The 24,011-nt window shown below is 42.7% G+C and overlaps 1 protein-coding gene across 3 annotated transcripts in view; it reads left to right on the plus strand.

Annotated features, from left to right (window-relative positions):
- Positions 1 to 24,011, plus strand: part of LOC125463014 (lysine-specific demethylase 5B-like) — a 212,995-nt gene that overhangs the window by 129,899 nt on the left and 59,085 nt on the right. For all 3 annotated transcript variants that reach the window (XM_048553627.2, XM_048553631.2, XM_048553628.2), the window contains 2 exons: positions 5,494 to 5,673; positions 22,115 to 22,222. In XM_048553627.2, coding sequence (XP_048409584.1) covers positions 5,494 to 5,673; positions 22,115 to 22,222 — 288 coding nt within the window. The remainder of the gene's footprint in view (positions 1 to 5,493; positions 5,674 to 22,114; positions 22,223 to 24,011) is intronic.

Here is a 24,011-nt window from a genome sequence, read left to right on the forward strand (position 1 = left end):
TTCCATAGAATCTCCACATTGGAGAAGCAGGCCATTCAGTCCATTGAGTCCACATCAACCATCTGAACAGCAACACCTCCCCACCCCCAAAAGCTTACGCTATACTTGTAGCCATGCATTTTCCATGTCTAATCCATCTAGTCAGCATGTCCTTGGACACTGGACAATTTAGCATGACCAATCCATGCAACCTGCACATCTTTGGACTGGGAGCAAACCGGAGTAGTTGGAGGAAACCACATAGACACTAGGGAATGCCCTAACTCTACACAGTTGCCCAAGGTTGTAATTGAACCTGGGTCCCTGGCACTGTGAGGCAGCAGTGCTAACCAAAGCCATAGTGCTGCCTAATACAGTAGTATTTACTGCATCTGACTCCAACATTGTTCTTACATTTGTATTATCTATTGCAATCATAACTGACATTCAGTCCTAATGTCAACATGTTCAGCCCTCTACTTAGCATCATTTCAATCCTGTACTGAAAGTTGAACCTGCATTTTAATGCCTTCACAGACTTGCATTTGTAAAAGTCCATTTCCTATCTGTCTGCTTATTCTTGGTCTGAAAGTTATGGTTTGCCTTAATGCAGTCCATACCAAATTTAAGACTGATATTCAAAGCAAAACAGGTGCTACAAAATCTGAAGTAAAAGCAGAACATGCAAGAAATTCTTTGCTGTCTAACAATATTTGTGGAGAGTGAAAGAGTTAATATTTTAATTCTGTGACCTTTCACTAGTTATGTCAAATGTTAGTTTTGTTTCTGTCTCCACAGATACTACCAGATCTGTTTGGCATTTCCCTTTTTTTTGTTTTGAGGTTTGCATGGTTATTCACTATCATCAAAGTACAGAACACAGGTCCTCAAATTAGCAAATACCAGCAAAAAAAAAGTTTGCATGAGATCCCTCTGTCCTTTCATTTTAACGCTGGCAGGCATTTGAGTGTTTTAAGAATGTATGTAGTAAAATAGGATACAGAGGAATGCCACTAAAGGCACTGAGCAGATAAGTGGTATTCACAATTTGTAAGTAACTAGTTTGTGTTCAGGGTGAGATTCTTCCGTTGGTAGGGTGGCCTAAATTATTGTCAGTGTGTTTTTTTCCTTTTTCTGTGCTGCTGCTGCCTACTTTGTTTTATCAATTTCAGTGCTCCCATATCTTGTATCCAGCATTTCATTCTCCCATTTGAGCTATTCATAAGTTCTCTGTATTTTGAGTACCTTTTTTAATTTCTGTCATGTCCCCAGTCATTTTCTGCCTCGGTCCTAACTGCATCACATTCTGTTCAGTCGCTCTCTGTATACTTATCTGAATTGGTAGTGGGTCTGATCATGTCTTGAATTTTAAATGATCATTCTTGATTTCAAATCTTTCCATGGAATCAGCTTCCTCCCTTCTTTGTAACCTCCTTCTCTGGCTCCACAGTTTGTAAGAGTTTTTAAAAGTTTGTAAAAGTGAGAGTAACTACAGTAAACAATTCCTTAAAAATGGAGACTGGAGAGATTACCATGGGGAAGTGGTGGAGACATTGAACGAGTATTTTGTCTTCAACGTAGAAGACACAATTTACATGCTTGAAAGTAACATGGACTAATAGGTAGGAGAAACTAATTGTAGTATAGTGAATATTGTTAGAGAAAATCTAGTATAGAAACAAGAACCTAAAAGCTAACAGATCCCCAGACCTGATTACCCACATCCTAGGGCTCTAAAAGAGAGAACTGCCTTATCATGAATTTAGTGGTTTTGTTTTTTTACATTCCCTAGATTCTCAAATTATCCTAGTGTAATTGCAGATAAATGTATCCATGCTTCCGGAAGGAAGGAGGAGGTTAGGCCATCAGTCCTTGGGGAAGTGCTAGAATCTATTCTGGAACCTGTAATAAGCTTTGAAAATGTATGATCAGAACGCTTGTTTTGAAAAGGGGGAAATTATGCTTGATAAACTTATTTAGCGTTTTAAAAAATTGATTAGATAATTTTGAGACTGTTCCAAAAGTCACTTGATAGTGATGCAAAAGATAAAATAAAAGTAGAATTTACAAGATAAGGAATTGCGTAGTTGGGGGTAGTATATATTGGAATTGATGGAGGATGAGCGAGCAAGGAGCAGAGATTAGCTGTTAACAGACTATAATTACCATTGTGCTGCCAAGATAACTGCTTTGCCATCAGCTAATTTACAACTAAGGATTTTAAATAAAGAGAACAATATTCAAGTTTATTTACAATATATAGCTCAAGTGAGAAGGTTGGTTTGAGGAGGATAAAAAGAGATCACAATAGGTTGCGGGAGGGGACAACAAGCTGTTAAAGGAGAATAATGTGGGAAAGATGTATTCAGGATAAGCATTCCCACAACTATTGAGTTTGACACTAAACAAAAACTGAAACTGCAGATGCTAGAAAGCAGAAACCAAAAACGGAAATTGCTGGAAAAGCTCAGCAGGTCTGGCAGCATCTGTGGAGAGAAATCAGAGTTGACAAATGAATCAGATCCCAAGTTTTGTAGTCCTATCACTTTCAGTTATGAATGGTGGTGGACAGTTTTAAAACTCACAGGATTTTCAGGTTCCATCTTCAATGATCTTGGGGCCAAGCACATAACTGTAATAGGCTGAAGTATGTGCAAGCAACTTGTGTAGAAGTGCCATGTGGATAATCTATCATAGTCTACTGCTGAAGCAATGCAGCATCGAGCACCACGGTCGTCAACCTTCAGCCAATTTGATTCACTTCATGACATTGAGAACTGGCTGAAGGCTTTGGACACTGTGAAAGCGTTAGGGCCTATGGGAGCTTTCTGGCAAAAGCACTGAAGATTTGTATTCCAGGACCAACTGTGCCATGAGCCAACTGGTGTCAGTGCACCTACAAAAGTGGCATCTATTTAGCAATGTGAAATTTGTCTGTTATGTCCTTTCCACAACAGGCAAGACAAATCTAATCTGGCCAATCACTGCACCATCAATCTGATGGGAGGGGTGGCTGACTGCTTTCAAGTGGCTACGTGGTAATGCTCAGTTTTCGTACCACTAGTGCCACTTGGCTCCTGACGTAATTACAGCCTTGTTTTAGGCATGGACAACAAGTGCTGATCTCTAGTGGCAAGATCCAAGTAACTTCCTTTGACATGAAGGCAGTTTTGGCCAGATGTAGTACCAAGGAGCAGTAACAAAATTGGCTTCCACGGGAATCGGGGGCAAGCTCCCCATAATTTTGGAGTCATACCTAACCACAAAAGAAGATAGGCTGGTTGTTGGAAATCAAATCATCTCAATCCCAGGGCATCGTTGCAAGAGCTCCTCAGATGTGTGTATGCCCAATCATCTATGTTTCATCAGTGATATCGCATGGTCAGAAGCCAGGCTTTTCAACTCCAGCTGTGACTGTACAGAAATTGCAGTAATCTGTGGTGTTATACAGCATGATCTGGACAACATTCAGACTTTTGCTGATCTGTGGCACAAACGTGACTCATCATTGAGCATCAAGCAGTGACCATCTGGAACAAGAAAGGACCTAACCATCTTGTTTTGACAGTCAGTGGCATTTCTCTTGTTGCATGGGATTACTACTGACCAGAAGCTGAACTGTACTAGCTATGTGAGTAATGTGGCTACAAGAGGTCAATCATAGCAACACAGAATTATAGAAGGAGTCTATTCAGTCTAACCTGTTTTGACTCTGAGCATTTTATCTTGGTGCTTAACTCCTGCCTGTTCCCCTGCCCATTGTTTCAATTGAAATAATCTTCCAGTGCTCCTCTACATGTGCAGATGCTGATTCTAAACCTTGGTCACTTGTGAAAAGGTTTTCCTCCTCTCGTATTTGCTTCTTTCATAAAACAGCTTCAAACTGTGCATTCTGTTTCTCAGTCCTTTTATTTCTTGGTGTTTAGGTTTTCCATGCACATGTTTATGAGGGTGTTTGACGTGAATGCATACAGATATCAGTTATGAGACGCAATACTAGTGTTCAGAGATCCCAAGAGTCATAAGCCAGAGCAGGGATCCTCCCATGGAGTCTTTTTCACTCTCGTTACCATTGAATTAAACTTCACACTCAGTCTCTAGCTGTTCCAAACTTCAGTTTCCGTTTTCACAATAAAGCCTCCAACTCCTATGCTGCTAAAATTTCAGATGCGCTAATCCAGTATATCTAATTTTAGAACCTGCTTCAGTCTTACCATGTGGACCCACTCCTTTGTGCTATTAACAGCAATTATATTCTATTTTACATCAGCTAAATACTGTCTACCTGTAAGTGAGTAAATCATGCAAAACATCTTTGCAAGGTACTTTATCTTTTAAAAAATGGCAAGGTATTAAAATTAAGCAAACGTAGACCTGTTTGCTTACTAAATGTCATGCATTTATGCTTTCACTGATTAAATGATGGTTGCACAGCTAGAACATAGAATATAGAACAGTACAGGCTCTTTGGTCCACAATGTTGTGCCGAACTTTTACCCTAATTCTAAAGTCTATCTAAACTCCACCCCTACCTTATACTATCATCCATATGCCTGTCTAATAGCCGCTTAAATGTCCCTAATGAGGCTGACTCCACTACCTTGCCTGGCAATGCATTCCACTCCCCAATCACTGAGTAAAGAACTGCCTCTGACGTCTCCCCTATATCTGCCTCCACTCAGTTTAAAACTATGCCCCCTCATAATGGCTATCTCCACCCTAGGAAAACGTCCCTGGGTGTCTACACTATCTACACCTCTGATCATTTTGAACACCTCTATCAAGTCACCTCTCATCTTTTGTCATTCTAAAGAGAAAAGCCCTAGTTCGCTCAACCTTTCCTCGTAAGACCTTCCTTCCATGCCAGGCAACATCTTGGTAAATCTCCAGTGCACCTTTTCCGATGCCTCCAGATCCGTCCTGTTATGAGGCGACCAGAACTGGACACACTATTCCAGATGTGGCTGAACCAGGCTTTTGTATAGCTGGAGCATAACTTCACAGCTCGTGAACTCGATCCCTTTTATTATTGAAAGCTAACACACCATATGCTGCCTTCACAACTGCATCTGTCTGGGTGGCCAGTTAATCTGGTGGTTAATCTGCAAAACATCAGTAAAAATCCTGCAATATCATCTGATTAAAAATGGGTTTAGGTTTCTGTCACTGGGAGTATCTGTTTTGTTATCCCCTACGTAGCATAATTTCCCATGTTTTTGTAATGGTTCAAAACAGTGAGACCTCTGATTTACCTTGAGCAAAACCATAATTATAGTTGTTCATGAGATATCATGATGAGGACGGACTTGTGACTCTCTATCTCAATGTAGTATTTTGATTCTGCAGAAAGGCACTTCATTTTCAATGATACTTAAACAACTACTAAACACCAAAACTTAAAATATGTGTGCAGCACACATATTTTTATAAATGTGGACAAACTTCGCAAGTCGAATACTTTGAGCATTTTGTGTTCTATCTGGACTTTATTTTCTTTTCATATTTATTGTTAAGAGTTCTGATGAGCACCCTCCAGTGGAAACGTTGATAGAACTTGTTACACGTGGCCGTGCAATCCCAGTACGTTTGGATCCACTTCCTCAACTTGAGTCCCTTCTTGCAGATGTTGAGAGCTGGAGAGAATGTGCAGCTAAAACTTTTCTAAGAAAGAACTCCACCTGCTCCCTTTATGAGGTAAGCGTATTAATGATACTGTACAATTGCATTTGCATAGAGTCATAGAGCATTGCACAGAAAAAGTTCTTTGACCCCATTGAGTCCATGCTGATAATGAAAGACAAGCACCTAACTATTTTAATCCCATTTGCCAGCACTTGGCACATAGCCTTGTATGCCTTGGCATTGCAACTGTACATCTAAATACTACCTAAATACATCCTGACCTGTTTCAGTACTTCTCAAATTGGTGCTTGACTTTGTTCCAGTTGTGAGAAACAGTCCCTGCTCACAAATTCAGCCTGAGACAAAGCCTTGGAAACAAGACAATTTTATTCTGTACGATCTTGCAAGAAAGGGTGTCTGCTAGACAGGCGCACACACAAAGAAGGTTAAACATTCTTATACAATTTACAAGTTGCAGAATCATGCCTCCCTGCTCCCATTGGTCTTATCCTATCATTTCCCCGTCCTGTTTGACAGCCCTTGTTTATTGTTCCCTTTTCTGCCGGCCGAAGACCCCATTCCCTTTTTTTACTGCAATCCTTATTTGGCTATCTTAAAGAGCACTAGATCTGCTGTTCGTGCGAATTGTCAGGTTTGCAGAAATAAGCCTCTGCTACAACACCCTTATCTCTACCATGTCCTTGTCTGCAGAAAGAATGTTTCTGGTTGTGCTAACTGCCATCTTTGCAGCCTCTGGTTAATGATAAACTTCTGCTACAAAATCTTGTGAATTTCTGCTCCTGCAAGATCCCACTATTCATCCTTACCTGCAGAAACAACACGTTTAATCTCTCACAATTCCCCCTTTTTTCTTTTTCTCAAACTGTTGCTTCTGCACTAATTAAGCCCCCTTTTTTTTAAAATTCATTTTCCCATTCTCTGCCCCCTTCCGTTTGCTGGCGTTGAGGTTCACAATCTTGTACACGGTTACCCCTTAAATCACTCTTTGTGATCTTCGTTTTTCGAACTCTAGAAGCATTCTTTGACTTTCTCTTTGCATACCATCTGCTGATTGTAAAAGCATCTGGTGGTGTACTAGGGTTCGTTCCCCTAGAGACGTCATTAATTGGTTCCGTATCCATTTGAGGACATTAAACCCCACCACCAGACCCGTTAATATCAATAATCCATAAATGGCCAAATTAACCAACCACTCTCCCCAACCAGGTAATTCCCAACTCCCCCATTCCCAGCCTTTTTCATTCCGGTATCGGTTACCGGCCTCCCTTATTTTGGCGATTTTTGTCTCGTACGTGTTGGGAGATAGCAGTAATGTTATGGGAAATGTCAGGTATGTATGTACAACATTCTTTCCCGATTAGGACACAGGTGCCACCTTTCTCTGCCGGAATATAATCTAGAGTCATCCTATTCTGGAGAATCATTAGTCTGGCGGCAATCATTTCAGTCATTATGGCCACCACTTGGGATTGAGTCTCGGCCAATGCATCAGCAGTATTGTTGGCCAACTCCTCCAGGGAAGGTGCCAACTTTTGTATTTCTCTTCCTGCTCGGGCGGTCCCATACATAGGTATTAAAGTCCAGAGAAAGCGATCCCCTTCAGTTACTTCTCGGGGTCTCCGCTTCTTTCCCTGCTCATTCTGAGTTATTTCTGGGGTTTTATCTAACAGCCTCAGATGGGGAATTAAGTAGGTGAGTTAGCAGCAGCCACTCCAGCCATTCTGACTTTGAGGCAGTGTTAGATCAAAATCATCATTTCTACGCTTCCTATGCATTCGGTCCCCCGAATGTACCTTTCCCTAGGGATAAAGGGATAGGCCTCTAGGCCACATATCCAATATGTCCCGTTCAATATGTGGGGTACATTTGTGCCAGTAGCTTGGCTGGTGGTGACACAAGATGAGTTTCCTAACTGGAAGGGTGCGCTGGCATTCTGATTGCAAAAACAAGTAGTATTGACTACTCCTTTCGGTGGGGAAACCCTGAGGCCATCGATTGCACCCGAGGTTTTCAGAGCTGGTCGTGGGAACCATCCCGCGAATTTATAATCACCCCTTTCAGATGTCCATTTTGTATCATTTGAGCCCAAGTCAAATTGGTGTACCTCGTACACCTCTCTATTTTTAAATGGTACTACTGTGAGAGGGATTCCAGATTCTCCATGGTGTGGGATCGCAGCGCATACCCAACAGTCTGTACGCCCTGTTACTCTAGCATAATTGTGACATAACGCAGTAAAATGACTCTTCCCAACCCCCTTGGCAACTAGCGCCAATATTGTCGTAACAACATAAAGCTGCCTGCTCATTTCAGCTTCTCAACTCCCTCCTACCTGTCTATTCCCTAATCCTTTAAGTACCCAGGAGGCATGGGTTCGCGCAACGCTTACAATCCAAAAAATTTTTAACCAATACTTAAAGTTTCTCATAGCAATTCAGTTCATTCTTTCTGCTCAGTTTGACTTTCAAAGGGTTGCCTGTAGGATGAGCTTGCCACTCGGCCGGAGGGGAAGGAGCGTCCACCGGACCCTTAACACGAGTGTGATGACTCCACCCTTTTTCAGCAGTACGGACGGCTGTTTCAGTAGTCAGGAGGGTCAGGAACGGTCCCTCCCAGCTTGGGTGTAGTTTGGTATCTTTCCACGTTTTGATGAAGACCCAATCACCCGGTCGTATCCGATGTACTGCGAACTCTAGTGGAGGTTTTTGGGTCAACAGACCCTTTTTCCTAAGGACAGACAAAGAAGAACCGAGCGCCACAGTATGGTTCTTTAAAAACTTTATCATTGAACTCTACAGTTGGTAATTCCCCTTTTCCACCCAAGAAAGGTAGTCCAAACATCATTTCATAAAGAGAGAGGATATAGGGTATTGTTTAACCCGAACCGTCTCATCTTTGAGTCAGTGTGATTACCAATGGGCTAACAGTTGGGTGCCCTGCGTTATCAGCTCTCGCCCACACATCAGGACTGATTTGTTGTTCTTCCCTAGGCGTTAACATAGCCATTGTTACAGCTACAGCACGATTCTCTACCCCCAATTTTTAAGCCCAGCAATATAATCAAATCCCTACCCAGTAAATGTCGGGAATGCATAGTAACTGCCCTGTTACTTCCTTATCATCGTTTCTAATTGGGGTTGGCTCAAAAATAGGCACTGGGAATCCTTCGCCTTTTACTCCGGAAACCCTGAGATCCTCGTTAGTCAATTTAACACTAGTAGGTATAAAACTTAGGGATGCCCGTGCCGCACCGGCGTCCACCAAGAATACTGCCTCCTCCCCTTCAGATCCCACCTTTAAGTTTATCAAGGGTTCTCGATGGGCCTTAGGAGGAAGGAACCCCTGACTCCCCTAATCCTCATTGAGGGCCATTAGGGAGACCGTTTCCCTTTCCCGTGTTAACTCTGGGCATTCCCGCTTAAAATGTGCCACTCTTCCACGACGGTAACATCCTGCCTGTCGTCTCCCTCGTCTAGTATCTGCCCTTTCTTTTTGTGTTTCTCTCTGCCTTCGTATTTTCTGTAATTTCTTTTGTATGTCCGGCCACGATTTAGTTACAAACTGGACTTTTAAAAGTCCCTGAGCTACCGAATCATCGGGATCCATCCCCAAATACTTCCTTGTGGCCTCCTTGAGCCTTTGAAGAAATGTAGAAGGAGTTTCATCCTTCCTTCTCCTGTCATACTTCGAAGGCTTTAGCAAAATTCTGCGATCTGGGTGCTGCCTCTTTAATTCCCAATATTACCATTTCCCTCAGATCCCGCATTGATTCTCTTATCGTTTGTTCTATTATTATCCCAGTGAGGGTCGGCATTCGGGAATTTCTGATCTGCCGGGACTACGTTTGGTCCCGCTGGGTGCCTTTTTTTTCCACTCCTGTAAGGCCGCCCTCCTGATCATACCTCATTCTTCCCCCGAAAATAGAGTTCCTAGAATTGCCATCAGTTCTCCCCAGGTATATAAATTGGGTCCTAGGAATTGATCTAACTGTTCGGCCAGTCCGACCGGATCCTCTATTAAAGTTTTCATTTCTTTCTTAAAGATCCTAACCTCCCTACTGGTTAAGGGAGCGTTCATATACCCAATTTCACCAACCCCAATCGGGACCTCCCTTAAAGGGTATAATTTTTCCTTTTCCTTTGTTTCTGCCCCTCCTTTACGTGTGGTAGATCGTGTAATTCTGGGCCCCCTAGGTTGTGCATCTTTTACCTCAGAGTCTGGCTCTTTTTCAGGTGTTGGGGTTTGTTCTGGGGCCATGGGCTGGCTGTAGGGAGGCGGCAAACATGTTAGGGGATCCCATTGTGGTTTCCTTGTTCTTCCTTGCCCTGCCCTCCCCCTGATCCTTCTGCACTCATAGGATATAGTCCTACCTTCGCACCTCCTATCCAACAAGCTGCATAATCTGACTGGTTCTTTCCGATTGATGTATATATTTAATTCTTGACACAACCAATCCTCATCGGACCCATATTTGGGCCAAAAAATATCAGGTACCTTAATGCTTTCTCTAGACCAAACAAAACAACAATAATTTATCATTGTAGTCTTGTCTTTCTCCCGCATCCGGGAGCCGTATTCTCAACTGCCCAACATTCTCCCCAAAGGGCTGTCGGGCTGAATATATTCCACTTTGACGTTATTTGCAGATCGATCGCTACTCAGGCAACTCCCATTGTTGCTAATTTAATTAATGTCGAGATTCGATGGCGCCGCCTTCCACACCCACTTCAGGGTCCTGACCTTCGCGTGGGGGATTTCCCCTCTTAACAACCGGTCTAAGGCTGGGTGCTCATCAGGCAGACACCTTACTCGTCCGATTAATCAAGCCAATTATATACTTGTTATATTTCGCCAATTCCCCGTACTTTCCGTACATCCCCGACCACCAAGGCAATACTTAAGATCAGTTTTCTTACCTTGGTCCGTGCATGGAGTTACCTGGTCTTTACAACTCTTCCCCGTACTTCCCGTATGTCCCCGCGGCAATACCTGCAGCAAATACCGCTGCTCCCCTGGTCACCCGGACAGATCTTTTAAGACCTTTCCTGACCCGGGTCTTGTGCACAATAGTTACCCGACCGGACCCGCTGCATCTACCCGTCTTGTTTCCAGGGTCTCCCAGTCCGGATCGCACTCGCCCAAACCGTAAACAACAAACAAGGGAGTTGGAGATCGCCAAATTCGGCAAGGCACGCCTTCCCCGTCGTCCCACGAGTGTCGAATGGTCGGAGTGTCGGATCCTGGACGAGCCCCCAATTTTGAGAAACAGTCCCTGCTCACAAATTCAGCCTGAGACAAAGCCTTGGAAACAAGACAATTTTATTCTGTACGATCTTGCAAGAAAGGGCGTCTGCTAGACAGGCGCACACATAAAGAAGGTTAAACATTCTTATACAATTTACAAGTTGCAGAATCACGCCTCCCTGCTCCCATTGGTCTTATCCTATCATTTCCCCGTCCTGTCTGACAGCCCTTGTTTATTGTTCCCTTTTCTGCCGGCCGAAGACCCCATTCCCTTTTTTTTACTGCAATCCTTATTTGGCTATCTTAAAGAGCACTAGATCTGCTGTTCGTGCGAATTGTCAGGTTTGCAGAAATAAGCCTCTGCTACAACACCCTTATCTCTACCATGTCCTTGTCTGCAGAAAGAATGTTTCTGGTTGTGCTAACTGCCATCTTTGCAGTCTCTGGTTAATGATAAACTTCTGCTACAAAATCTTGTGAATTTCTGCTCCTGCAAGATCCCACTATTCATCCTTACCTGCAGAAACAACACGTTTAATCTCTCTCACAATTGAGTCAACCTTCCTCCTGACCTGAAATCCCATCCTTCCTCACCTGACCTGAATTTCACCTGCCCGAACCTGTGTCCTGTCTTAATGCCCATTATCCTGCCTTAGGCCCATATCCCTGCAAATTGTCTCACTTCCAAGTAAGTATTCTGTTTCAGAAGCTATGGTAGAATCTGCATCTGCTGCCCTCTTAGGTGGTTCATTCTAAATCAAAGATACTCACTGGTTCCTTCATGTCGCCTTTGTTTTTTTATCACCTGATCTTGAATCTAGACCCTCCTATCCCTCCACCAATGAGAACAAATCTTGTAACTGCTCTGTCCAGACTCCTCATGATTTTGAATAACTGGATCAGATTTCCTCAGCTGTAATGAAACAACCCAGCTTCTCCGCTCATTCTAATAAATCTTCTCTGAACGTGCCTGAAAGCGTGGTAGATTGAACTGGATACAATATAAGAGCTTTGACTAAGCCAGTCTTGTATGGTGGTTCATTGTAATTTCCAAATGTTCTGCGTACTATCCCCCAAAAGGCTGTGTATTCTTTCCTGGTTACTTTCACAACCTGCCCTGCCATCATCATCAATTTATGCAACCAAGCCGCAAGTGTCTCTGCTCATTGGAGTGAGGTCAGCCAGGTGGGTTTCATAGAATACAAGTTCCCTGATTGGGACTGTTATCCTGGTCCAAGTTGTTTAAGACTTTGACCAAGCTGAGAATATATAATGGGGAACCTCCTACAGATTGGGTTCAAGTTCGGTTCCGATCTCTTATGAGAAACAGCTGGCTCAGTTACTGCTGATTGTAGTAAGAGGCTGTGGCTGAAGTTTGACGGGGTGAATTTGGTTGAGAAAGATTTAACTTGAATGGCTCAATTTTTTTTGATTAGAAAATGGCTGCCTGAGTGAAGTCCTAATTAAATTCTGCAGTTTTGCAGGAAGGCCTAGGGACTATCAAAGGGACCAAGACCATCTACGTATTGACCAGGAAATGATTCTGCAAGGCCCACCAGGTGTCATTTGCCTTAGGTGCGAAAGTAGAGACTGAAATCAGGAGGCTAGAAAGCAAAGGAATAATCAAACCTTGTGCACTTTATGGAACGGGCAGCACCAGTCGTGCCAGTTGTGAAACTCAAGGGTTGGATCGCCTTTTGTGGGGCTTTTAAATAAACAATAAACCACTTCTTGCAACTGGATAAATACCCAATGCTTTGTATAGAGGAGTTCTATATAAAACTGGCTGGGGAGGGGGTTTGTTCTTCATGAAGCTGGACATGAATTGTGCATATCTGCAGTTGCTCAACACTGGAGGCCCCCAAGGATGTGTCCTCAGCTGCCTACTGTACTCCCTGAACACCCACGACTGTTGCCAAATTCCAAATGAATGCCATCTGTGTTCACTGACAGCACCACTGTAGTGGGATGGATTACTAACAGCGATGAGTCAAAATACAGAAGGCAGATAGAGGGCTTGGTGACATGGTGCAGTGAAAACAGCCTGTGTTGACAAAACAAAAGGACTGAACGTTGACTTCAGAAAGGAAGGAGGAGAACACGCCCCTATCTGCATCAGTAGAACTGAGCTTGAGAGGGTGGAGAGTGCCAAGTCCCTCTGATAACCAACAACCTGTCCTGGATTGCCTACATAGGTGCAACAGCCAAGAAGGCACAATAACACCTCTTCCTCAGGCTGTTCAGGAAATTTGGCACATCCATGAAGTCCCTCACCACCTTGTACAAATGCACCATTAAAAGCATACTGTCCACGTGCATCACAGTCTGGTATAGCAACTGCTGTGTCAGGACCGTAAGAAACTAGAGAAGGTGGTGTGCATAGTTCAGACCATCACAGAAGCCAGCCTTCCATCTACAGACTCCATTTATGTGATCACTGCCACAGAAAGGCAGCCATCATCAATGACACATTGCATGCCGCTAATGACCACCTACAACCTCTTCCATCAGGCAGAAGATACAAAAGCCTGAAAATGCCGCGAGAAGATTCCGGGACAGCTTCTTCCCAGCCATTATTGATGAATGGACTCTCTATCATCAAATAATAAACGATCTTGCTAATGTTGGTCTCCCTTAGTGCGCACCCTGTTCAACATAACCTGTACCCCTGTCTATAGTCCTTCTGATCTGTACATCCTCGTTTACTATGATCTGCGTGTACCACTCTTAAACAAAGCTTTTCACTGTACTTCAGTACACATGATAACTCAGTCGATCAGATGAGATTCTCAGAAGTATACTACAGGGAAGCCATAAGGGTTTGTACCAATATTCAAGACTGCCCTTTGGGAGGTCATCGAACTGTCATTTTCCAGTAGATGTAGGAGAACATTTTTCCAGGTTTACCCCAGGTTGACATTTATCTAGATGACGTTCTAACATAGGGGAAAACCAATAAGGAGCACTTGGAGAACTTGGACATAGTCCTTTAGATGTTTCTCCAAGGTGGGTTTACACTTTGGGAGGGGGAAAAATGTGTGTTACAGGCACCCCACTTGGGCTACAGAGTTGAAAAGACCAGGTTACACCCATTAGAAGGTAAATAATGGTGATCAAAAGTGCACCTGCTCCCCATGTCTGTACCAGAGTTTTGATCTTGCCTTGGTTTGGTGAATTATTACACAAAATTCATACGTAACCTGGCCTCCTTCCTGGCACCCTTACGTTTGCTATTGAGAAAGGGTCAGCCTTGGAAATGGCCTCCGATGCAAGATATAGCCTTTAGGCAAGTGAAGAAGCAGCTTTGTTGTCTGTGTTGGCACGCTATGATCCCAAGCGAGATGTAACGCTGACATGCAATGCCTCCCCATTGGGATTGGGGTAGTCTTGCCTCACCAGTAGCTGAATGGAAAGGAATGCCCAATAGCATATGCTTCCCAGATTTTGGCTGATAACAAAGATGTGCTGAGATAGAGAAGGACGGTTTGGTGGTCATCTCTGGTGTGAGAAAGTTACATCCATAAAGGTATTGGTGGAAATTTGTAATGAACCACAGATTCCTGTTAGAGCTACTTAACGATAATAGGCCCATGCTGCCCATTGCTTCGAATTCAGCAGTAGGCTGTCAATTTAAATTTGCACAATAATAATTTGGAACACTGCAAGGCCATGTGGAAAATGTAGATGCCTTTAGCTGCCTCCCACTGGAGGATACACCCACAATGGTGCTGCCTCTGGACTCATTTCCAGTCAACGCTGACAATATCAGACTGTGGGCACAAAAAGATCCTGTCCTGGTGAAACAAAACAGCTGGTGGTGATGGGTGAAGCAAAAGGGCCATCACATCCAGTATTAAAATCTTTCTGGACTTGACAAGACCAGCTCACCATAGAGGACAGCATCTTATGGAGAGCAAGAGTGATTGGCTGGAGCAAAGGGCACTGTCAGGTACTGGCTGAACTCCACCAGCATCATCCAGACATTTTCAAAATGATAAGTTATGTTTGGTGTCTAGTATTGGATGTTGCCATAGCCGTGTTGGTGGGGAATGCTCAGAGCACCGCAAGGATAAAAATTGCTACTGGCAGCTCCCCCACATTTGTCGAAATGGCCTGGTAAACCATGGACTCGATTACCCTTTCATGGACAGTATGATTTTAGTTATTGTGGACACCCATTCAAAGTGGATGGACATGTATTGAGTTCATTTATCAAACATGGGGACCCGATTGAAAAGTTACAAGCACCTTTTGCAATACGTGGACTCAGGTGTTGGTCACAGACAGTGACCATTTGCCAGAAAATTTGAGTATTTCCTGGAGTTGAATGGCATTTGTGTATGAACAGCCCCATACCATCTGTCGTCCAGTGGTCTTGTTGAAAAAGAGTAGAACTTGGGAGGCACGCTTGATGAAACCGCCTACAGCTTCACTCAACACCACTCCTCAATCAACTACAGTGCTAGCTCCAGCAGAGTTGTTAATAATAGGGAGACAACTCAGCACCAGGTTAAATCTGATCTTCCCGGACCTGGGGCATTAGGAGTGCCACTGTCTGGCGCAAGACTAAGTGAGAGAAGCAGTTTACTTCAGGAGACGAAGTTTGGTATTGAAACCACAGGAAAGCCCTGCCTGGTTAAGAGATATGGTCAATGCAAAGTCCGGTCCCATGACATACAAACCTCAGGTAGGCGAGGCAGTCCTGAACAAGCACATGGACCATACGAAAGTTTGTGATATTGCAAACTGAATAGGAGCAAAACATACTTGGCCTATCAGAATATTCAGCAAGGCTGCTGTCAGAGCCCACCACATGGTATTGAAGAAACCTGAGGATGAGATAGATACAGTGGATGTCACAGCCATGACTACTTTACATTCTGAAGATGTTAGGTTTGGCCAAAATGCTTTGGGCGCCAGAGGCAGACTGTGGCCCGGTATATGCTGCACTGGATCTGGTGCAAAAACGTCCTAGGAGAAACTACAGAAAAAAAGAACAGGCCTATGTTCCAGTACTTGTTGTAGTTGGAATGAGGTCAGCCAACTCCTAGAAAGAGTTCCATGATTGGAGCTGTTAACCTGGTCCAGTCTAAATTCTGGTTGACTGACACAAATGGGAGTGTAAGGGGTTCTGCTCACTCTTGGAACTGACCGTAAGCGTCTAGGTTGTGTCGCGCGCTATGTATGTATGAATAAAGGGTGAATTGGTACAGGATACCAGCCGTTGTAGAGTTATTTGTCTGTCTCTTTCTTTAAATTACACGATTTGTTTTATATTCCTCATTCTTGTTCTTTTTTTCTAAAATGGCATCACTGCCTACTACTTGTGTTAAATTTTACCTGCCAAAAGTTTGCCTATTCCAGCTGTTTATGTCCTCTTGCAATCTGTCACTTTCCTTTGCAATTCACAATATTTCAAGTTTTGTTGTTGTGTTCTGTATATCCAGGTATAGGCCACTTATGAGAAAAACTTAGCAGCTTTAGGACTTAGCCCCTCAGAAACTCCTTTGCAGATTTTCCACCAATCCAAAAATGTTGACTACTATTTTCTCTTCCTTGTCACTCATCCAACTTTATACGCATGTTGCCATTGCCCCTTTTTATTTCATGGGCTTCATTTTGGGATAAACCTGTCTTTTGTAGGTCTATGGAAATTGCCACATTCCACTCACCAATCCTCCCTGTTAATTAATCAAAAATACTCAATTCACTAAACTTGACATGCCTTCAGCAATACTGTTTTGATTTTCTTTTAATTAAACTACACTTTCCTAAATGACTGTTATCTTTGTCCTGAATGATCAGTTTTAAGAGCTTTTGTGCTGCTTTGAAGTTAAACGAGCTGGCTGTGGTTGCTGTGTTTATATTTGCACCATTTTGTAAGGAACGATATAGCATTTGCAATTTTACACCCCTTCGGCACCATCCCTAATATATAAGCAAGATTGGAAGATTTAATCTTGTTCTTCTCAAACCCTGATGTCAGAACAGAATTTCAACTTTCCAAACTGGCAGATCTGAATCCATTTATGGTCAAACCTTTGCCTGACCTGAATTTCATTCTACCCAAACCTTTGCTGGCCGTGTTCCAATTGGAGTCACTCAAGTCACTGGGTATTATATTCATACTAATTATGTAATTTCTGTTTTGTCTACATTTACAAATGAACATTGGGAAGGTCTAAATCCTTAGTGGGAAAGTATTGTGTGTGGTGGATGAGTGCATATTGTGGAATTAAACAGCAGTTAACAGACTGTCAGAAAAGAGAAAGCAATTGTAAATCGTGGATGTTTCCAAACGTTTCAGGACAGAAGTTGTTGAAAAGTTGAATGCTATGATAGCATTGAGTGTTATGTTACCTTCATTGTGTGCATGAGTTTTCCTGAGCAGAGTTAGGGATGGAGGGCTTGAGATGGATAATTGTAAAGTTGTGGCATGCAGAAAATATTCTTAAAACATTAGCACCCAAACTATGCCCCATCACTTTCAGCGATTTCTTTTCACCATTACATACGTGATTAATAAGCAATTAGTTGGAAATATTTAAGCTGATGCAAGTCATTGTCAGTAAGGTATAATGCTCAAAACAGATTGCAACTGTGAATATGCTAACTGATAAAGTGAGGGATATGTGTATGTTTTACTGAAGGTTTTCAAACCACACAGCTTCAGGAATTCTAGAGTCTTAGCTATTACGAGAGCCAACAGACCTAAATATTCAGAACTATAATTTAAGAGCAATAAGAAATTTCATTAGTGGGTAATTCTGTTCCCAGAGGCAAGATCTTTAAAAGTATTCAAGGGAAGTTAAACGACTTTTCGATAGAGAAGTTGAGATGGGATGAAGATGGGAAAGTAAAGATGAGACCACGCCAAATTAGCCATGATTTTAAGCCATATGCATGGATTCATAGAGATGTATAGCGCAAAAACGGATCCTTTGGTCCAACTTGTGCATGCTAACCAGATATCCAAAATTAATCTAGTGGCATTTGCCAGCATTTGGCCCATATCCCTCTAAACCTTTTTGTGTTTATATACCCAACCAGATGCCTTTTAAATGTTGTAATTGTACCAGCCTCCATCAACTCGTCTGGTAACTCATTCCATGTATACACTACCCTCAGCATGAAAATGTTGTCCCTTAGGTCCCTTTTAAATCTTTTTCCCCTTTCAGCTTAAACCTATGCCGTCTTGTTTTGGACTCCCCTACCCTGGGGAAGAGACTTTGGCTGTTCACTCTATCCATGCCCCTCATGATTTTATAAACTTCTATATGGTCATTCCTCAGCCTCCAACACGTTTTGGGAAAATCGCCCCAGTCTACTCGGCCTCTCCCTACAGCTCATTTCCTCCAACCCTGGCAACAGCCTTTGTAAATCTTTTCTGAACCCTTTCAAGTTTAATGACATTTTTCTATAGCAAGGAGACCAGAACTGAATGCAGTATACCAAAAGTGGCCTGACCAGTGCCCTAAGCAGCTGCACCATGACATCCCAACTCCTGTGTTCAGTACACTGACCAATAAAGGTAAGCATACCAAATGCCACATCACTACCCTGTCTACCTGTGACTTCACATTCAAGGAAGTATGAACCTGCACTCCAAGATATCTTTGTTCAACAACACTCTTCAGGACATTACTAATATGTGTATAAGTTCTTCCCTGATTTGCCCTACCAAAATGCAGCATGTCTCATTGATCTAAATTAAATTCCATCTGCCACCCCCTTGACCCATTTGGCTAACTGATCAAAGTCTTGTATTCTGAGGTAATCTTCACTGTCCACTGCTCCTCCAATTTTGGTTTCATCTGCAGACTAGCAAACTGTACTTCCTGCATTCAAATTCAAATCATGTATATTAATGACAAAAAGCAATGGAGTCAGCACCGATCCTAGCGACAGACTGCTAGTCATAGGTCTACAGTCTGAAAAGCAACCTTCACCATCATCTGCTGTCAAGGCAGTTTTGCACCCAAGTGGCTAGCTCTCCATGTATTCCATGTGGCCTGACCTTGCTAACCAGTCTAGTGTGTGGAAACCTTTTGAGCCCTTTACTGAAGTCCATATAGACAACAACCACCTCTCTGCCTTCGTCCGCCTTCATCAACACTTCAAAAAACTCAAAAAAGTTAGTGAGACATGATTCGTCAGCAAAGGCAATGTTGGCTATCCCTAATCAGTCCTTGCCTTTCCAAGTACATGTTAATCCTGTCCCCCAGAATCACCTCCAACAGCTTGCCCACCACTGACATCAGCCTCACCGATCTAGGTTATTTGGCTTTTGCTTAGAATTTTTCTGAAATAATGGCACCTTGTTAGACAACCACCAGTCTTCTGGTACTCTCCTGTGGCAATTGATATAAATATTTCAGCAAGGAGCCCAGCAATCACTTCCTACTTTCCCACAGAGTTCTGGTGTCCACCTGATCAAGTCCTGGGGATTTATAAACCTTTTGTGCGTTAAGGTGCCTGACCCGACTCCTTTTATAATATGTACACTTCCTAAGGTAACATTATTTATTTTCCCAAGTTCTGATTTCCCTCTTAAGTATATTTCTACTGCCCTTATACTCTTCCAGGGATTCACTTGACCTGTTGACTATACCTGACACATGCTTCCTCCTTTTTCTTGACCAGACTGTCAATTTCTCTTGTCATCCACCATTGCCCTTCACATTAACATGAACACACTGTCTCTGGACTTTTGTTACCTTGTTTTTGAAGACTTCCAGCTGTCCACCCATCCCATTACCTGTGAATATCCACTCTCAATCAACTTTTGAAAGTTCCTGCCTAATACTGTGAAAATTGGCCATCCTCCAATTTAGAACTTTAACTTTCAGATCAGGTCCATTTTTTCCACTGCTATTTTAAAACTAATGATCACTGGCTCCAAAGTGCTCCCCCACTGGCACCTCAGTCACTTGCTCTGCCTTACTTCCCAAGTGATCAAATTTTGCTTCTTCTCTGGTATGCACATCCACATACTGAATAAGAACATTTTCTTGTGCATACTTAACAAATTCTTCTCCACCCAAGCCCTTAACCCTAACGGCAGTCCCAGTCTGGTGGGAAAGTTAAAATCTCCTACTATTACAACCTTATTAGTCTTACAGATGACTAAATTCTCCTTACAAACTTGATTCTTAATTTCCTGCTGACTATTGGGAGGGTCTATAGTACAATTCCAATTAGGTGATCATCCCTTTTCTTGCTTCACAGTTCCACACACACAGCTTTACTGGGTGTACTCCCAGAATATCTTCCCTAAGCGCGGCTGTAATGGTATCACTATCACTAACCAAAAACACCACTCCCTTAACTTTCTTGTCCCTGTTCTATCCTTCCTATTACATCTAGGAACATTTTAAGCTGCCAGTCCTGTCCATACTTCAGTCAAATTTCTGTATTAGCGGTGATATCCCAGTCCCATGTTCCCTACCATTACCCTGACTGCCTTACCTGGTTGGCATCTTTAACTAAAATAAATGCAGTTAAACTTATCAGTCTTACCTCGTTCTCTGCCTCGTTTCCTGCCTTGACTGTGTTCTCCTTTTCTCAACTGCATCAGCCTCAGGCTGATTTCTTTTCTCACGATCTCTTTGGGGCTGTCACTCTCTCGCTCTCTTTCCCGGTTTCCTGTTCAGCCCTGCTGCTAGTTTCAGTCCTCTTGAGTAGCTGTAGCAAATCTCCTGTCAGTACTTTAGTCCAATCCTTCATATACAGGCCACTTCTACCGCAGAGAAGATTCCAATGGAACAAAAATGTGTATCTTTCTCCTGTTTTCTGAGGAAGGATGCTCTTGCTCTTGGGAGTGCAGTGAAGGTTTACCAGGCTTGTTCTGTGGGTGGTGGGTCTGAAGTATGAGGAGAGATTGACTAGGTTGGGTTTGTTTTTGCTAGAATTTAGACAAATGAGGAGGCTTCTCAGAGAGACTTATAAAATTCTATTGAGGTTGGACAGTGTAGGTGCAGGGAGGATGTTCCCAATGGTGGGTTTGTCCAGAACCAGGGGTCACAGTATGAGGATTTGGTGTAGACTATTTAGGACGGAAATGAGGAAATATTTCTTCATCCAAGGAGTGGTGAGCTGTGGAATTCATTACCACAGGATGTAGTTGATGCACAAACATTGAATGTATACAAGAGGCGACTTGATGTAGCACTTGGGACGAATGGGATCAAAGGTAATGGAGAGAAAGCAGTATTAGGCTATTGAGTTGGACAACCGGCCGTGATTGTGAAGAATGGTGGAGCAGGCTTGAAGAGCCAAATGGCCTTCTCCTACACCTATCATCTTTGTTTCCTCGGCCACTCATTCACCTGTGTTCTCCTTCAGTTCTTATTCACTGGCACGTGGCACTGGCAGTAATCTAGACATTACTCCCCTCGACCTACTTTTCAACATTCTGCCTAATTTTGTAAGTTCTCTCCTCAGAACCTTGTCCTTTTTTCTCTTCCTGTGTCATTGGTACCGATGTGTAGAACAACTTCCTGCTGGTCAGTTTGCCCGTTGGGAATATTCCGCACCCTCTCCAAGACATCCTTGACTGTTGTACCAGGGACGCAACAAATCTTTCTAATGTATCGTTTTCGGCCACGGCAATGTCTGCTTGTGCTTCCAGTCAGGGGAGTCCCCTACAACAATTAATTGTTTGGAACCTGAATCCTGGTTTGGTACTAGAAACGTGCTGTATTCCCCTGAGAGTCCCATAACCAAATGGATTCCAAAACAGCATACTTGCTTGAGATGGAGATGGCTACCACAGACTCTTCCACTTCCTGCCTCCTCCTCCTGGAGTTAACTCACCTACCCTACCGAACCTGTGGTTTTGCTACCTTCCTGAAACTACCATTCATCACAGTCCCTGGCTCCTGTAAATTCCTCATTGCCTCCAAATACTACTCCATCCAATGTATGTGATCCAATAGGATTCGCAGCCAAACACACTTCCTGCAGACAAAATTGTCAGGAACATTGAAATTCTCCCTAATGTGCCATATCTGATAGGACGAACACATTACTCTACTGAAGATCATCTATTCGCCTTAATTTCCAGATTGTGGATCTTGTATCTCTAATGACTATTCTTGTTCCCAAGTTACGTGCTCCTATGATGATGCAGTATCAGAGGATCTTTTGATTAATTGATTCATTCAGTAGTATTCATAGAGAAACAAACTTTGACATTTTCTACTCTTCCCAAATGTTCTTGGTAAATTTAGGATTTTTATTGTTTTAGGCACTGTGTCCCAGGTCAGACATTTGTGCAACTGGATTCAGAAAGAAAATGAAGAAATCAAAAGAAAGTTCACAGAATGGAAAAGGGAAAGTTCCAAAGCTACAAAGTGTAAGTTAACCTGGGTAATGAGTCAATGTGATTGATGTTGTACTAACAAAATGTAACTGACTGACTATAAAGTTTGTAGTATTTTGAAGCAAGTTGGTCGCTCTGTCTCTAAATCGTGTGTGTGGATAATTTGTCTGTGGAACTAGCTCACCAATCTTGCCTCTTCATACTTGCACAAATAACTTTTCTCTTCATTCAAGAGACAGGGGAATTGCTGGCTGGACCAGTATTTATTGCCCATCCCTAGTTGCATTCGAGCTGCATTCTAGTCTACATCCGTCTATAGGCTGTAGGTAGAGATACAATGCCATTAGGAAAGGAGGTCCAGCATTCAACAGGCAATGTTGAAGGAACAGTGATTTATTTACAAGTCAGGATGGTGAGTGACTTGGAGAGAAATTTGCAGGTGATGGTGTTCCACAGGGATTGGTGCTGGCTGCATACTTTTGTCATTTATATAAATGATTTAGATGAGAATATAGAAGGCATGGTTAGTATGTTTACGGATGACATCAAAATTGGTGGTACAGGTGAACAGTGAAAAAGGTCATTTAAGATTGAAAAGAGATCTTGATCAGTTGGGTCAATGGGCTGAAGAGTGGCAGATGGAGTTTAATTTGGATAAATGCGAGGTATTCAGTTTTGGTGAAACAAACGAGCAAAATTTGTACAACTATAATTGGGGCCTTGGGGGGGTAATGTTGTAAAACAGACTGAGTTTCAGGAATGTAATTTTTTCGAGTTTGCATCACGTAGTAAGGTAATTTAGAAAGCATTTAGCACACTTGCCTTCTTTGCTCAGACATTTGAATAAAGGAATTAGGATGTTATGTTGAGGCAGTAGAGGACATTAGAATTTTGGAGTAGAGTCATACAACTCAGAAACAGACCCTTCAATCCAATCAATCAATATCTAACTAAGTTAGTCCCACCTGTCTGTTCCTGGCCCATAATCCCTCCGAACCTTTCCTATTCAGGTGTTTTATCCAAATTTCTTTTAAATGTTGTAATTGTACCTGCATCCACCACTTCATCAGAAAGTTAATTCCACGTGCTAACCTCCCTCCGTGTAAAAAAAAGTCTTTAATTCTCTCTCCTCTCACCTTAAAAATGCGCCAAGTCTTGAAATGTCCCATCCTAGGGAAAAGACAACTACCACTAACTATCTCTACCCCTCATTATTTTATCAAATTCTGTCAGATCACCTCTCAACCTCCTATGCTCCAGTGACGGCGGGGGTGGGGGGGGGTCCCAGTCTATTCAGCCTTTGTTTATAACTCGAACCTTCCATACCCAGCAACATCCTGGTAAATCATCTTCTAACCTCTCTCCAGCTTGATAATATCTTTCCTGTAACTGGGCAACTAGAACTGGGCACAGTACTCCAGAAGAGGCCTCATCAATGACCTGTACAGCCTCAACATGGCTCCCCAAATCCTATACTCAAAGGACTGAGCAATGAAGGCAAGTAGGCCAAATGCCTTTGTAACCACCCTGTCTACACATGATGCAAACTTCAAAGATTGATGTACCTGCATCCTAAGTCCCTCTGTTCTCTAATACTGCCCAAGGCCCTACTAATAATTGTATAAGCCCTACCTTTGTTTGTTGTCCCAAAACGCAATTCCTTACATCTATCCAGATTAAACTCCATCTGCCACTTCTTCAGCCAATTGACCCATTTAATCAAGATCCCTTTGTAAATTTAGAAAACTTCCTTTACTGTAAACTTTGTAACCAATTTTGGTTTCATCCACAAACTTGCTGACCATGTTCTCATCCAGATCAT

This window comes from Stegostoma tigrinum, chromosome 21 (assembly GCF_030684315.1).
Source record: "Stegostoma tigrinum isolate sSteTig4 chromosome 21, sSteTig4.hap1, whole genome shotgun sequence".
Lineage (NCBI taxonomy): Eukaryota > Metazoa > Chordata > Chondrichthyes > Orectolobiformes > Stegostomatidae > Stegostoma > Stegostoma tigrinum.